The sequence below is a fragment of the Myotis lucifugus genome, unplaced genomic scaffold (genome assembly GCF_000147115.1).
Source record: "Myotis lucifugus unplaced genomic scaffold, Myoluc2.0 scaffold_857, whole genome shotgun sequence".
Classification (NCBI taxonomy): domain Eukaryota; kingdom Metazoa; phylum Chordata; class Mammalia; order Chiroptera; family Vespertilionidae; genus Myotis; species Myotis lucifugus.
In genome coordinates this window covers 1-16,416 of record NW_005871905.1, presented here as the reverse complement: position 1 = coordinate 16,416, position 16,416 = coordinate 1, and the positions used below count along the sequence as shown (strand labels likewise).

Genomic DNA, 16,416 nt, shown 5'->3' with positions numbered 1-16,416 from the left:
TCTGACCTGGCAGAGTGCTGCGGGTCCCCTTAGGACTTGTCTCATGGTCTTGGGGTGTTGGGGGCCCGAGAGAAGAGACCACGGTGGAGCACTAGGCTGTGACCGCATGTGCCTGCCCTCCCGGCCAAGGAAGCAGCTGTCGGGGAGTCTGGTGTGCTGCACACACGGCCTCGGCCCAGAGGCCTGCTGCCCGGGAAGCCGTCAGGGACTAACCGGCCGTCACCCCGACCAGTCGGGCTGGGAGGCTGTCGGGCCTGTGTGTGGGGGCGGAGGTCTCAGAGCGCCGTTGACCTGTCTTCTCTCCCTGGCAGGGCGCCATCCTGACCACCATGCTGGCCACCAGGAACTTCTCAGGTGCGTGGGGAGGACCTGGTCCTCGTCGTCTGTTATCCTTTCCAGCTGTCTCTCTGCAATCGAAAAGTAATAATAATGAGGAACACGCTGTTGTTTGGGGATGGCGATGTGTCGTGGACTCGACCCCACGGGCCACAGGCTCCCCGCACGGTGGTGTGTCGGGGTTCCGGCAGGTGAGCCCCCCCAAAGGGTGCAGCCACCCAACCACCCAGCAGCCTGTGCAGACACAAGCCCCGCTGCCGACCCTGCCTGTGTGGCTGTCGTCCTGGCTCAGCACCTGCACCTCGGATTTGTCAGCTGACGTTCCATAAAGTTCACAGCAATGAGTGTCTCATTCCATCGGGAATCCCAATAAGCGAGATTTTAAAAGACCACGATTGAGGAGCCGGCTCTCTAGGCTGCCTCCTCCCGAAAGCAGTGTCCCTGGGTGCAGGGGAGCCCGCTGGTGGGTGTCGGCTCAGTAGGTAGGTAGGTGGGTCCCTGGGTGCAGGGGAGCCCGCTGGTGGGTGTCGGCTCAGTAGGTAGGTGGGTTCCTGGGTGCAGGTGGAGCCCGCTGGTGGGTGTCGGCTCAGTAGGTACGTAGGTGGGTTCCTGGGTGCAGGGGAGCCCGCTGGTGGGTGTCAGCTCAGTAGGTAGGTGGGTCCCTGGGTGCAGGGGAGCCTGCTGGTGGGTGTCGGCTCAGTAGGTAGGTGGGTCCCTGGGTGCAAGTGGAGCCCGCTGGTGGGTGTCAGCTCAGTAGGTAGGTAGATGGGTCCCTGGGTGCAGGTGGAGCCCGCTGGTGGGTGTCGGCTCAGTAGGTACGTAGGTGGGTCCCTGGGTGCAGGGGAGCCCGCTGGTGGGTGTCGGCTCAGTAGGTAGGTAGGTGGGTTCCTGGGTGCAGGTGGAGCCCGCTGGTGGGTGTCGGCTCAGTAGGTAGGTAGATGGGTCCCTGGGTGCAGGTGGAGCCCGCTGGTGGGTGTCAGCTGCCCACAGGATCCTTGCAGGATGGGGCGGCCTCAGTGAGCCCGTGGGCACCGGGAGAGTAAGTGAGGGGCTGAGCCTCGGTGCAGAGTGGGTACAGTGTTTGTTGTCTGCAGAAATGCTTGCATTTTGGGGCCCCTTCTTGACAGATTATCTCAAAAGACCTAGTTGCCACGTCAACTTCTGGCACCTGCTGGTCAGCCTGAAGTACAGGAGGCCGGCAGAGCAAGGGAGCTGCTCTTGGTCAATCTCCTGTTTGGCCTTTGACCCTTGGAACCGCTGTCAAATGACCGTCAGAAACAGAACCAGGAGAGGGTCTGCGGTGTCAGCGGGACTCTCGGGGTCTCGTCCTCTCGTCCGCTCGGCGTGGCCTGGCACCGCGGGGACAGGGTGTCCCGCTGTGTGTCGGCAGGAAACCCGCGGCTCCCCAGCTGCCCCTGTGGTCGGCGGCGGCGGTGAGAGCACCAGGAGCTCGGGCCTGGGGTCAGCCGTTTGGGGCGAGCTCAGTTCCTCTCGTTCAACATCACCTAGCGTCACTGTTCAAGTCCATTCATGCGGTGTCGCGCTGGGGCCCGATGCTGGGTGAGTCGCTCGGCGATAGGGGTCCATGCAGTCTGTGAATGGCAGACCCGCTCGAGGAAGCGTTCAGAACAGGCTGTGTGTTTTGTTAAAGCCTCAGCGCGTTCTGGGCCCCAATCGGGCCTTTGACAATGCCCGCGCCCTGCAGCCCCCTCTGGCCCGCGGGCCTCTTCTGCCCCCTCGTCCCTGGCCCTGGGCGCGTGGCCAGGTGCAGGTGCTGTCCTTCCTGATGCTGCATGGGATGCAGGCTCTGCTCCTCACTTCAGAGCCGCTGGTAACCGGAGCCCCGCGGGTCCCAGCGCGGCGGGCGCTGTGCCCATTCTGAGTACTTTCTCCTGTCTGGTCGCCCAGCTGCCCTGTAAAGCACAGCGGGTTGCAGAGCTGCTTTCGTGTTTCCTTCTCTCCCTCACGTGGGAGGTGCTCCTGTGAGGCGAGTGCACAGACCCCGGTCCTTTCCACCGGTCCTGGCCCAGCCCGTCCCCGTCCTCTCTCTGCCCGCTGGGCCCCCTCTGCCCGCAGCACGTTCCCACCCACACGCTCTCCCACCTGGAGGCGCAGGGTTGCTCTTTAGCTCCAGGCGAGTAGTCTTGTCGCCCAGACAGGCTTTCTCACACTCTCAGTCACTAGTCAGTTAGGAGCCGTGTGGCTACGAACTCAGAAAGTCAGGCTTTGTGTCTTAAGTTGAAAATGATGCCGAAGAACAAAGTGCCATCCCAAGGAAAAGAGATGGCGGGGAGTCGGGTGTGCATGCAGTTCTGGGGCCGCCCCGGCGCTCCTCCCGGCACCAAGTTCTCGGCCACGCTCTGACCGACCCCGTGCCGGCGCTGTGTCCCACCGTCCTGTCGTCTGCCACCGGCGCCACTCGTTGCTGCGTGGTGTGTCCCAGTGCCCATTGTCAGTGCCGAGGCTCAGCACCTGGGGGGATGCTGCACCCCCGCAAGGGCGACCTCGCTGTGGCCCGTGAGCTCCGTCCCCGGGACCTCGCTGTGGCCCGTGAGCTCCGTCCCCGGGACCTCGCTGTGGCCCGTGAGCTCCGTCCCCGGGACCTCGCTGTGGGCCTGTCCCCGGGACCTCGCTGTGGCCCGTGAGCTCCGTCCCCGGGACCTCGCTGTGGGCCTGTCCCCGGGACCTCGCTGTGGGCCTGTCCCCGGGACCTCGCTGTGGCCCGTGAGCTCCGTCCTCGGGACCTCGCTGTGGGCCTGTCCCCGGGACCTCGCTGTGGCCCGTGAGCTCCGTCCCCGGGACCTCGCTGTGGCCCGTGAGCTCCGTCCCCGGGACCTCGCTGTGGGCAGTGAGCTCCGTCCCCGGGACCTCGCTGTGGCCCGTGAGCTCCGTCCCCGGGACCTCGCTGTGGCCCGTGAGCTCCGTCCCCGGGACCTCGCTGTGGGCAGTGAGCTCCGTCCCCGGGACCTCGCTGTGGCCCGTGAGCTCCGTCCCCGGGACCTCGCTGTGGCCCGTGAGCTCCGTCCCCGGGACCTCGCTGTGGCCCGTGAGCTCCGTCCCCGGGACCTCGCTGTGGGCAGTGAGCTCCGTCCCCGGGACCTCGCTGTGGGCAGTGAGCTCCGTCCCCGGGACCTCGCTGTGGGCCGTGAGCTCCGTCCCCGGGACCTCGCTGTGGCCCGCGTCCCCGGGACCTCGCTGTGGCCCGTGAGCTCCGTCCCCGGGACCTCGCTGTGGGCCGTGAGCTCCGTCCCCGGGACCTCGCTGTGGGCCGTGAGCTCCGTCCCCGGGACCTCGCTGTGGGCCCGCGTCCCCAGGACCTCGCTGTGGGCCGTGAGCTCCGTCCCCGGGACCTCGCTGTGGGCCGTGAGCTCCGTCCCCGGGACCTCGCTGTGGGCAGTGAGCTCCGTCCCCGGGACCTCGCTGTGGGCCGTGAGCTCCGTCCCCGGGACCTCGCTGTGGGCCGTGAGCTCCGTCCCCGGGACCTCGCTGTGGGCCGTGAGCTCCGTCCCCGGGACCTTGCTGTGGCCCGCGTCCCCGGGAGCTCTCGTTTCCTTGATTATTTCATTTTCTTTCGTGTCTGACCTCAGACTCTGTGATTTTTAATTTTCCGGTGTGAACGGCTTTTGATTTTGAAGTCTTGTTCTGATTTTGAAGTAGAGAAGAATACATAATTTCTCTTCTAACACGTATATGCTAAGGGTTTAAAGTAGGTCAATAATATACCATTTTATTTTAAGTACAGTTATTAATATTTTTGTAAAAGTGAAATCTGATTTCAAAGATACATATTTTTAAAAAGACGTTATTTCGCCAGAGAATATTTTCCCCAGCGAGTTTGAGCCTGTGGAGCAGGACTCAGGCGAGGGCTGGCATGACATGAACACTGCGCAGGTGGAGCCCGCTGGTGGGTGTCGGCTCAGTAGGTAGGCGGCGACAGGCCCGAGGCCTCCAGCCGGCAGGGACGGGTCCAGTGGCAGGACTGGGCATGTGTTCGCTTCTGTGCCGTGAGCTCTGAAGCAACTTGGAACCAGACCGTGTGTCTGTCCCAGGAGCTGGGCTCACGGCCTCATGGCTGGGTGTGCGGCGTGGCTCCACGGTGCCGGAGACAGCGACCGTCTCGGCGCTGGGCCGGGCTGGGCCCGTGCAGGACTGGCTAACACGGTCTCTCTCATTTTGCAGCGGCCAAGAGTCTGCTGAAGAAGCCGGACGGAGTGAAGGTGAGTCACTGCTGCCGCCTGGGTGCCCCCTGCAGCGCCCGTCTCCTCTTGTTGGTTTGGTTCCTGAGCAGAGCCAGGCTGCCGGTAACGTGATGTCACACACAGCCTGTAATGTGATGTCACACACAGCCTGTAACGTGATGTTACACAGCCGGTAACGTGATGTCACACACAGCCTGTAACGTGATGTCACACACAGCGTGACTGGCATTCGTGCCGTAGGAGCTGCTCTGGAGCGTTGAATTCCTCTCTGGTTTCTACATTTCCAATCGTCGTGGTGACCTGACCTTTCCCAGTGTCTGTGCTGGGTTCCTGGAGGCTGCGGAGTGGGCGGCCTGTGGCCCTGGGCGCCAAGTGCTACCTCTAGGCGTCTGCCAGGCCCTCCCCGGGAGGCCGCGGTCCTTGTGCTGCCGTGCCGCCCAGAGGAGCTCCCGGGACATTCGGGGCAGATGTTAGGAGGTCATGGCCACGTTCTCGGTTCCTAAACAAAACCCCACCACTGACTCCACTGATGCCGTTTGCTTCGCGGGACCCTCCTTTGCTGTGACCGTGTTGCTCCTTCCAGTGTCATCTGACGTCTCCCACTCCTCCTGCGGCAGACGCCGAGTTCTTCGCCAGCACGGCAGCGTTCGCGGGAACTCGTTACTGTCCTACTGTGTGACCTTGACCCAAAGTCGGTGGTCAGTCATTTGAGGCCTAAGTGGAAAACGGCCAGTCTCTGAGCCGGGGCGGCCACCCCGCTGCCCAGGAGCACAGCCTCCTCTGCTCACGGCTCATGCTCCCCTCCGCTGCAGGTCACGGTGGGCGTCGGCCTTCCCTGTCGGCACGTCTCCCGCATGGTTTACTCTCCGCACTTCCCTGTAAGGTCGGAGACGCAGCGCTCACGGCTCCTCCTCAGGCCTGCGTGAGGCTGCGCTCCGTGCAGCAACGCGTACCAGCTCCGCGGCCACGGCTCTCTTTCCTTCCTCCCTGGCCGGGCAGTTCCGAGAAGGAGGCCCAGCCTGAGTGTTGGAGGGCAGTGAGGGTAGGACGCAGCCCTGCCCACCAAGGGGGTGCAGGCCCTGCAGGCCCCGCTGGTACCTCTGAAGGGGCCTAGTTAAGTAGCCGCCCCACCTCCTCCACCGGGACAGGGCCCAGCTTCCTCCGAAGCCGAAGGGAGGAGACAGCTGCTGTCTGTTGACTGATCGTAAAAAAGACGGGTTTGTTTTTTTTTTAATATTCTTAGCATGCTTGCTACTTTTCTGGTGTTTCTATGTTTTTGTTGATTTCAGAGAGGAAGGTAGAGGGAGAGAGAGAGAGACATCAATGATGAGAGAATCATGGATCTGCTGCCTCCTGCAAGCCCCTCCTGGGGATTGAGCCCGCCACCCAGGCAAGTGCCCTTGACTGGTAATCAAAGGGCACCCTTCAGTCTGTAGGCCAACGCTCTATCCACTGAGCCACATCGGCCAGGACAAGACTGGGATTATTTTTAAACGACGACTGTGATACTAAAGTAGGGTGACTGCAGAGCAGATCGCTGTAACCCCTTCCACGTATAAAAGGGCTGCGTTTCCCGGCAGCCAGAGCTCCCTCTGCTCGCGGGCACTGCGGCCCCCGCCTGGTGCAGGACCCTCCACAAGGCAGGCCTCCAGCCGGGATGCAGAGATTCTCCTCTTATTCCAATTAGTCAGCATCACACGTCCCTTCAAAGGTCTCTTGTAGTGAAATCCCATCGGCTGATCTACATCAACCGATGCTTTTAAACGCTCGTCGGCACACTGGCCGTGCCTGACCCAGGACGTGAGGTGGGGAGATGGTGTGTGCTCTGTGTGCCCATCTGTGCAGATGCACCCTGTGCAGGGGTGTGCGTGGGGGACATTTCACCAAAATGAACCGGTTCTGGGCTCCCACATGCACGGAGCCCTCTGTCTGGGGAAGGCAGAGGTGCTGTGTGGCCGGCACGGCTCCCAGGAGCGGCCCTGCGGGGGGGGGCGCCTCCCCTTTGCTGTGCGTTCTGTGCGCTGTCTTCAATGGGCCATTTTCTCTGGCCTCTTTCTGGACGTTGCACAACGTTCATGGTGAATTCCGTGCCCTTCCAACGAAAGAAGGTTCCAGCGAACTATCTGCCAAAGACAGCCCGACGTCTCGCGCTTCTCCAGCGAGGCCCGCCCCACTCCCCCGTGTTCCCCGCGGGTCCCACCGCCCGCTGGGCACGCAGGTGTGGCGGGCAGACACGTGCGGACCTGGTCCCTGTTGAACCCCATCTTCCTCGGCACTGGATGCGGCGTGAACTCTGAGTAACATAGCAGAGCGGGTCCCCGGGACCCACACACTGACTGGGTGTGACTGTTCGTAGCTGCTCTTTGGCATCGCCTCTCTGCAGCGTGTGCTTGTCTTCACGCCTCACGTGCGTCTGTACTGCACTTGTGGGATGTGCTCCTTAGGTAATAGCGTGAAGACAGTGCGCAGAGAACGTCATGCGAGGAAATGAGCTGATTCTGTGGGCCAATGGCCATACTGAGATGTCAGGTGTGAGTTTAGGTAACGCATTTAGATGATTGCGACCTTAGTCTGTGCCCATTTAGGGCCAAGCTCAGCTGCAGCCTCACGTGGCCGCTGTCTGCAGGCCTCCCTGGCGGCTGCAGCCATGAGGGTCGCGCTCAGTGCCTCCCGTGGGGACAGCGACCTCTGCAGGTGGGCGCGGAGGGAGCAGGCCCGCTGGTCCCAGGGAGTCAGTCGCTGTAGCAGCAGCAGCAGCGGTCTCTCCTCCGCTGTGAAGAGGGAGGGGCGTTGCAGTCGGAAGAGCTCAGGTGCCCATTGGTGATGGAGGAGACCAGGCTTCTCATGATAGAAACGTGTGGTGAAGCCGGGTCTCATCAGAAGAGGAGTTTTATTGGAGCAAAGGGATGGGGCTCAGGACGGTGGTCTGTGGCGAGCTGGGCCCCAGAGTGAGTGAACCGAGTGTGTTCCCCACAGGGCATCCGCGCGGAGCCAGCAGCAGGGCCGCTCAGAGAGCATGGACGGCACTCACCTGCGCCTGCTCTGTGTCCGCCACGGGCACAGCCAGAGCAGCAGGTCCTGGGCGCCCTCCAGGTCTGGGCCCAGCCTGCGGGGACCGTCAGGGACAAGGCTGGCTCCTGTCCGGGGGCACCAGCGTCTCACGCTGAGGAACGCCCTTTATTCCCGTGTCGTGTCTCCACGTAGACACGCGGCAGGGAGCGTGTCTGCTCCCAGGCTCTAAGGTGTGTCTCTCTTTTTCTGCGACCCACAGATAAACAGCAGAGCCAACGTGGTAACTAGCCCCAAAGAGAACGCCCCTGCCCCGGCGCTGGTACAGCGACTCCCGCGTGCTCACTGCCCTGCCATGCTCTCGTGTGCCGTGTGCAGACGTGTACACACGTGTTGTTGGGTTTGGTGTTGGTGTTGGTTTTGCTTTCTGAGATGCGGGCATGTTCATTGTCTCCTTTTCTTTTTGTTAAGGTGGTTGTCAGGCCGCGTGTGGCTAACATGACGCCTTCATCCCACGTCTGAGCGTGGCCGCTGTGTCTCGCAGGGACATGTGCATGTGCCCACAGGGGCAGGAGAATGCGCTTTGCTGCTCGCAGCGTGGCTGCTGGAGGCTCAGAGGCAGCGCTGGCGCCCACGCAGGGCAGGGCCGCTTGCTGCGGACGGCGGCCTGGCGGCCTCCCCGGCAGACGAAGAGGCGCTGGATTTCCAGTCTGCGCTTTGCCGCTTCACACTGAAAGGCCCCTTTCACTTCAGCCCCGAGAAGGAGCCCGCGGCACAGCACCGGCCTGCCCGTTCCTGCCCCGCAGTCCCCACCCCCCGCAGTGCGAGGTGGACGCTGGAGGTTCGGACACTAGAGTTGAGTGCTGAGCTCCCCGCTGTCCCCGAGCTGTTCCGTGTTTGGGTGGATGGTTTCCAGGAAGGTTCCTGATGTTCACCGTCCTCTGTGCCGCTTTAAATGAGTCCACAGTGGCCGGATGATTCCGCTTCGTTCCCACAGGCTCCACCTCCACTTAAGGACGGACGGTGGAGAGGGCGGTTCCCTCCCCGGCCTCAGTGCACGCGATGGTCCCGCAGGGCGAGGGCGGCCACGGGCTCTGAGGCTCCCTGCAGCCCGGCCGGGAGGGCGCACATGGCAGGGACTCCCACTGACCAGGCGCCGTCCACACGGCGCTGACCAGTCTCCACTTCGGAACGTGTCTCCCATTCTCTGGTCGGAAGCAATAGGAAAGACAATACTATTTAAAAAGGGAAAAAAGTAAAAATAATACTTCCCTTATGGAGAAAGCTGGATTTACAGGGAGCAAGCCTTCTGGGCACATGGTACATGTCGTCCGTAAAGCAGGAAAATTAATGTGTTAATGAGTTAACACAGGACTCAACAGCCATGTGTCTCAGATTCCTGTGACTTTATGGTTAGTTCTAGAACTAACCATAACCCCTGAAGTGAACCTTCGGTGCCCCTTAGGATTCTTCATGGACATTTGAAAATAAGTTCTTTACGATAGTGCTCTAAGCGTAGTCCCATGGAGATTGTCCAAGGGTATTTATTTGTGTATTAATTATAGTGTCAGCACCATAGTCCTGAAACACTGCAGGTGAAAATGCCTTCAGAGAGATTGTCCGTCCTCAGAGTCCTGGCGGCCGCCGCGGTTGGCCAGCGCGGGGCAGACGTGGGCAGGCCTCGTGCCGGGGAGCGCCTGGGGCGGGGCCGGAACAGTGGCTGCCTCTGAGGTCTCCCGCGGCAGAGCCGGTCTGTGTGCCGACTCATCAGGCCTTTGCACGCTACTGCCGGGCAGGGCCCAGGCCCCCAGGCCTCCCTCCAGCCCTGCCTCGCAGCCCTGAGCCGCTCCATCGCTTCCGCTGCCCGGGGTCTGCGGGCTGCTCACGCTCTCCCCACCGCCGGAGTGTACTTACCATGCGAACTGCTCTCTCTCCATTTTGCTCTCACTCAGGAACCCCAAACCACTGTGATCCACAGCCCTGACGGAAACAAGGTACGCAGAGGGGGCAGCCTCTCGCTCCCGTCACACCCTCCTCCGCACAAAGTGACTTAGCTGCCGGAATGGGGGGAGCCTGCCCGCTCCCACCGCGCTCCCCGTGCCTGACGACCCAGCTGCACCCTCTCTCAGAACAGGCAGAGAATGACACCCTGAGAGACGCGGGGCCGTTAAGTCACTAAATGTCGACAGAGCGTCCTTCTGTCCAGACGACTGTGTCCTGTCCCCCCGCCCCCCCATTGCACTGACCTGTCTGCATGAAGTTAGGGTTTCTTGCTGTGTCGTTCCTGTCTTTGGAGCGCGGGTTCTTAGGCACTTGTTCGGGTGTAATGTTGCTTTGAGTTCATTTGCTCTGTTGTTACAGTGGTTTTTCCTTGAATTCCCGGTTGGTGGTGTTTTTGTGGTTTGGCATGAATTTGCAGAGAATCAGGGAGTTCACTTGGGAAACGTGTTTTTGTGGAATGACATGCGTGTCAGCAGCAGGCGTGTGACTGGTTGTGCTGAGAGGAGCCTGGCGTGTCCGTCCGCAGTGACCTGTCCGCACGGCGTCCTCCCTGCTTGTGAGCCGTGTGCACGCCTGGGGAGGGAGACGGTCTGAGCAGGCGCTGGGCCAGCTGCGTCCTCACGCACGGTTGTGGCTGCGGAGGGAGGAACCCGTCCTCCCACTTCCACAGGCGAGGCCTGGTCTGTCTGCTCACTGTGAGCAGCGACGGTGACGTCAGAACACACTTTCTCTGGTTTAACATCGAGTGGGTCAGTGTTGAAGTCATTAAAGACCATCATGTGCCTCCTTCTCTGTGATGAGGCGTATTTGTAGTCATGACACCGAGATGGTCTAAGGCAGCCGTTTCCCTCCCACAGCACCCACACTGGCTACTCACTCTGCGCGCAGTGTTCGGTTCACTCACACCGACGCCAGTGTTGTCATTTTTCTGTTTCACAGTCTAAAGGCTGAACAGTCAGGTGTTGCATGTTTTCAACATCCTTGCGGCGCGCGGGTGGGAAATCGCTGCCCTCGGTCCCTCACACCTGGAGCCCCGAGGAGTGTCCCACGCGAGCCCGAGGTTCCCAGGGCCGCCAGCCGGCAAGGCCAGCGCACGCCGGGGCCTCTCGGTGGCTCTGCGGTGGCTGCTGCCTGGCTGCCTGGCTCTGTGGACGTCTGTGCGCAGGTGCCTGCACCTCCTCGAGAGCGGAAGGTGAGCCAGGGCAGGCCGAGGCCGGAGGACCCTGCTCTGGGCGGATGGAGACCCTGCACACACACTGATGGGTCTGTCCCTTTGGTCACATACTCGCTGTGACCGTCATATGCGTGGATCACTTGTTTGAATATTGAATCTCTAAGGGATGCTGGCTGGTGTTGGCACCATTTTGCAAAAGCCGTTCTTCGTCCCTGAGCACACAGCTGCTGAGTGGAGGTTTGTGTCCAGTGGTGGTGTTTCTGGCCTTTGGTCATTTGAAGTGGAAGGTTGTGTCAGGAATGTGAGTACGTTTCTTCGCTAGAAACTGCATTGACCGATCGTGTGTCGGATGCTGTGCGGAGCGGCCTCGGGCAGTCAGGCCTCGGGTGCTTCCCGGCTCGGCGGCACGGGGCTCACAGAGCAGCTCTGTCTGTCGTTGTCATGGCAGCAGTGCCGCCTCGGACGTGAGAGAGAACCTCGCTGTCCTGAGTCAGTGACGCGCTGGCTGCACGGAGCTGCCCACGCGGACGCTCCTGGAAGCACGACCACATCCCCCTGCCTCCTCCCCTCCTGGGGCCGGAGAGGCTCGCTCTCCGCAGGGGCTGAGACCCGCAGGCTGCCAGGTGTGCGTCTGTGCTCGTGGACCCCCCTCGGCCAGAGCAGGGGCTGCCCCCGGATGCTAGATGGAGAATAAGAATGGTTCTGTCGTTGGTTCCTGCTCGTTAGGCTAATAGAGCCAGTTTCTCACAGACACAGAGAACCTGGGAGACCGGGACCCAGACGCGTCCTCAGTTCTGAGAGGCACGGCCTTAGGCTCGAGGTGAGGCCATGGGGGCGCCTTCCCCAGCGTGGGCAGCGTTTGGCATTTCATTCTGTTCCCGCATAGGGTGTCTGTCCATTTGCATGTCCGATGTGCACACGCCTGCTGCGGGTTTGCATGACGTGAGCAGCACTCACCAGTTTCCGGGAAGAAAAGGAGCGGCTGTTCATTGTCTGCAACGTGTGTTTCCTCCACAGGAGTCCACGGAGAGCTCCAACACCACCATCGAGGACGAAGACGTGAAAGGTACGCGGAGGCGGGCGTGGGCGGCCCAACTCCCAGCCCCTGTGTCTGCAAACACGTCCGTTTCCAATAACTGATGCTCTTAGGAACGGCCTGTCCAGAGACACAGAAACGGTTTCCTCTGTGTGAGCTTTATCGGAGTTCTGTTACCTGCACGGGTTCTGTCAGGCCTCCCACCTCTGTTCTCCTCTGTGTTTTAAACTGTAGACGACAGGGGGATATTCAAGCACATGGCGGTGACGCTCAGCGAGTAGTGACAGTTTAGAAACGCAATACCAAGCGGTGGCTGGACTGGTCGGAGGGAAGCATACGGCGTGCATGTGCTGTGTGCACTCGTGACCCCCAGGAGACAATGTCCAGACAAGAAGGGGTCTGACAGTGACTCGGTGCTGTTGAGTGGACGTCGGTGGAACTTGCATCTGGTGGCTTCTCATTCGGGGCCCCGTCCTTCCCGACATGGTCTTGACCCCGCAGGGCAGCTGCCCAGGTCCCTGAGCCGAGCAGGTGTCTTCGCCACACCTTGCGCCATCGCACGCACGCGCACACAGAATCGCCTGCCACGCGCCTGCGCTCTGGCCCGTGGCTGCCTTGAGGCCCTGGGTCCCTGGTTGGCATCTGTTCTCGTTTTGTAATTCAGTTTACGTAACTGCAGGTCCCACAGGCCAGTGCCTGCACGCGGGTCCCAGGCACCGTGGGAGCAGCGGGACGTCCGGCAGAAGTGTGACAGGAAGATGTAAACTGGGAGTAGGCACCACGGGTTCACCTTCCCGGGAGGTCACTCCCCATGGTGCACCAGGGGCTGGGGTTCCAGAGGGGGCGTCACTGAGACATCCAGGTGGCCTCCCCTCGGAGAGGCTCCCGCTGCAGCCCTTCCGTTTGCTTGGGAGCCGTGGAGGTAGAAGGAGTGAAAGTGAGTCTCAGCCCTGGGCCTTTGCAGTCCGTTCTCCAGGCTACAGGTCTCACCGCCAGACCCGGGTCCCGGGGACCAAGGTGTCGCAGGAAGCAGAGGGCATGGCTGAGGGAGGGCGCTCCACGGAGGGCCCCCTAGAAGTGAGAGGTTTTACCGTTTGCACCCGGAGCAGCGGTATCTCCGTTGTCCGTCCCACGCAGCCCACGTCCTGTGGGGCCTGCAGCTGCGCCATGCAGACAGCAGTCACACTTCCTGCCCATGAGCAAGTCCGGAAGAGACGAGACGCTGCTGCGTGAGAATGACCGTGGTTTCTGACTGGTGTCCAGGTCATTCTGCAACAAGGAGTAACGTGCAGTCCATTCAGACAGTCTCTGTGAGCCATTCTAGAAGGTTCCCGAGGTGCTCAGGACACGGAATTCCTAACAGAGACACCGTGTGAGACACTGGGTGCATTCAGGTTTTAGAGACGACCGTGGAGCACCTACTGTGTGCGGGGTGTGGAGCAGCGGGAGAGTAGAAGGCGTTGGTTTCCAGGCCTTACGGTTAAGTGGAGTGTTAACGTCACTAAGCCGCCTCCAGGGGCCAAAGTAATGGCCATGACGCTCCATGTTAACTAGCAGGTCGGCTTGCGAGGGGTCAGGCCGCTAAGAAGCAGCCGCTAGTTGGCGGGAAACTCCCCGCAAGGCTCCTGTTAAAGCACCAGAGCGTGAGGACGGCCTGAGAGGTGCCCGTCCCGGGAGTTGCTTCTGCTGACGGCCAGGAAGACCGTGAGGCCACGGGCACCGCTCCGGGCGTCGTGTAGCCATTGGTCAGTCCTGGCGCAGCCATTCCGTGTCAGTCACCGCGCTTGGCGAGTTCAGAGGCATTTTAGGTGCTTCATTTAAGTTTACGATTTCAAAATAGTGAGCTGGGCACCAGGGGCTGGAGAGGAGCCGAGGAGTGACTGGGCGGCAGGCGCCTCGAGCCACGTAAAGCTCTGCCCAGGCCCAGCCTCTGGTGCCCCAGCCTCGCAGCCCCACCCGGGCTCTGAGATGGAGGGGAGGGCGGCCTTAGGCAGAGCTCCGTGTGGGCGACAGCGACACACACAACTGCCAGCTAATGATGCACCGCAGACGGGCGGCAGCGCACCGTGCGCTTCCCACGGAACAGGCCCCCTTCACACACAGCTCGCTGTTCAGTGAGACACCTGCCACTGTGGCATGAGGGTCCGCCCCAGGCGTGAGGCCGGTTCATTCCTGGCCAAGCTCATCGCAGACCAGCTGGCTCCTGCGTCAGGCGCACTAGCCAAGCTCACTCCACGGACCGGCGGCTCCAGAGCCCGGTGCAGCCTCGGAACACCTGGGCCTTTCTCTGCCCCCCACGCCCTTGAAAAGGACTGACTCACCACGCGGTTTCTCTCGCTGCGCCTGTGCCGGCGCCTCGCTGGGCCCCCGCGCACAGACCCTGTGGCCTCATGTATGGTGGTCCTGCTGACCTGAGGCTGCGACGGCCGCAGGTGACTCTAGGGCGGCCTGGCCACCCCCAGACCACACGGTGGCATCGCTGTGTGCTGGCACGTGGAGTCCTCAGAGGTCCCCGTGTCCATAGATGGAGTCTCTGCCGGCTGTTAGCCGTGCACAGGCGTGACAGGCGCTCCGTCCTGGGTGGGAGGTAGGCTGTGGGCCAGGTCCGGTCAGACCTGTGAACACCTGTGGTTAAACCAGGACCTTGGAGGCTGACAGCGTCCTAACAAAGGGCTCGTAGCCACGTGCTGGCCAGAGAGGATGGTCCTGGGCGCCCAGCTTGACCCGCCAGCAGCAGGCGGTGGGAGCTGGTCCGTCCTGGCCTGCTGTGCTGGCGCGTTCCCGTGTGGGTTGGGGGACAGCTGGAAGCTGTGTGGGAGAGCTCCCAGGGTCCCTGGGAAATGGGGGGGGGGGGGTCTGGGACGTGCAGTCCGCAGGAAGGGGAGCTTGCTGACCTGGAGGGGTGGTGACGCCTGCAGTCGGGTGTGAGCAGGAGGCGCGGGAGCCTTGTGGCCGGTTCCTCGTGGATAATCACCAGGTAGCGCCTGGAGGTGGCTGCTCCCGCCAGGGTCCGAGGGAGGCCACAGGGGTCAGTGTGGGACAGCTCAGGCTTGTCTGTCACCGGGGACTGTGAGGTCAGGGGGCGTGAGGGGTCGCAGCCAGGACACAGGGCGGGCGGGGCAGGGAGCCTGGGGGGCCCCAAGGGTGAAGCCTATGTGGAGGAGGAGCCTGGCCTTGGGGCCATGGTGGTCGAGCCGCTGCTCCAGCAAAGGTTCTGCAGCCCTGAGGATGGGGAGGAGGGTGAGGATGGGGGAGGACGGTGAGGACGGGGAGGTCCGGGGTTCCAGGGCGACAGAGGGCGGCGGCCGTCAGGGTACAGCAGGGCCAGAGCCGACTCAGCACAGGGGTCACTCCGCATGGGTCGGGTGGTGACAGGGAAGGGGTCCCGAGGCCACAGCTGCGATGGGAGTGAGCGCACGGCGGCCTCAGAGGACCGACGCCGGGTGAGCAGGAGAGAGTCCCAGGTGGGTTCCAGCCCAGCCGGCTGCTGACCACAGGCAGGTGTGGGCCGGGCAGCAGGTCCTCGTGGGTCTGCCTGGACACCACCCATGGCCATCTGAGCAGCGGCCCCGGGACTGAGCGCGTGGTCAGCTCCCTGAAGGCCCCTCAGTGCGGTGGCTCCGCTGGCACAGAGCAGAGCAGGGGTGCAGTTCCTTTGGTTAAACGCGGGGGTGGGGGGCATAGCGCTGTTAGCACAGAGCGTGGGGCTCAGGCTGAGGGTCGGCCTGTGAACCGGGAGGTCAGGGTTCGATCCCCAGTCAGGGCACAGGCCCGGGTTGCAGGCTTGATCCCCTGTGTGGGACGTGCAGGAGGCAGCCAGTCAATGATTCTCATCATTGATGTTTCTCCCCGCCCCTTCCTCTCTCTGAAATAAAAGCATTTTTTAAGGCTAAAAATTGAAATAAACTGTGGTACCAAACTACGTTTATTTTAATAAAAAAGAACAGAGCCAGGGCCTCGGGCGCTGCCCAGCAGCAGCAGGGCATGGCCTCCTGGGGGTGCGCCCTGGATCACAGTGGGGGGGGTGGGGGAGGCCTGAGCGGCACAGCCCTGACCTTGGTCCTGAGTCACCGAGAAGGCCCCATGGACGGGCGGGGAGGAGCCAGGTCGGTGGCGGCCGATGAGCTGTGTGGAAGGGAGGCAGCAGGCTGCCCGGGGGCCTTGTCCCACAGCGTCTGAGAGAGGAAAGGCCGTGTCATGGGGTGGGGGGGTGGGGGTGTTGGTCCTTGTTCTCACCAGCTTGTCCCTTTGCCTTTAGCTCGGAAGCAGGAGATCATCAAGGTCACAGAGCAGCTGATCGAGGCCATCAACAACGGGGACTTCGAGGCGTACACGTGAGTGCGGGCTGCGTGGCGGGCGGGCGTCCTCCGCACCCAGTTCATGGGGTAACCCAGGCTCCCGTGTCAGCAACAGCCTTAGTTCAAGGGATGAAGGACTCACATGCCCAGGAATCAATAGGGGTCAGGGTTTCAGGAGACGGGCTTCTGAAAGGCCTGGGGTTTCTTGGGAGGGGCGGGGGCCGGGGGTAGGGGTGGGGGAGCAGTACTAGTGATCTCCACCCCTACAGGCAAAGACAGGGCAGGAGCACGGAGAGGACACAACACGGGGGCCCACAACTGTCCCTGCAGTTCCTCGGGGGTGCGGGGGAGAGAGGGACTGGG

General features: G+C 62.1%; 1 protein-coding gene across 1 annotated transcript in view; it reads left to right on the top strand.

Annotated features, from left to right (window-relative positions):
• LOC102428043 (calcium/calmodulin-dependent protein kinase type II subunit delta-like) overlaps positions 1-16,242 on the top strand; it is a 139,170-nt gene extending 122,928 nt beyond the window's left edge. The window contains 5 exon segments of the mRNA XM_014448543.2: positions 312-354; positions 4,516-4,553; positions 9,497-9,538; positions 11,737-11,785; positions 16,014-16,242. Of these exon segments, the coding sequence (XP_014304029.2) occupies positions 312-354; positions 4,516-4,553; positions 9,497-9,538; positions 11,737-11,785; positions 16,014-16,093 (252 nt within the window). The 3' untranslated portion in view covers positions 16,094-16,242.
• Positions 16,243-16,416: the final 174 nt, after the last annotated feature.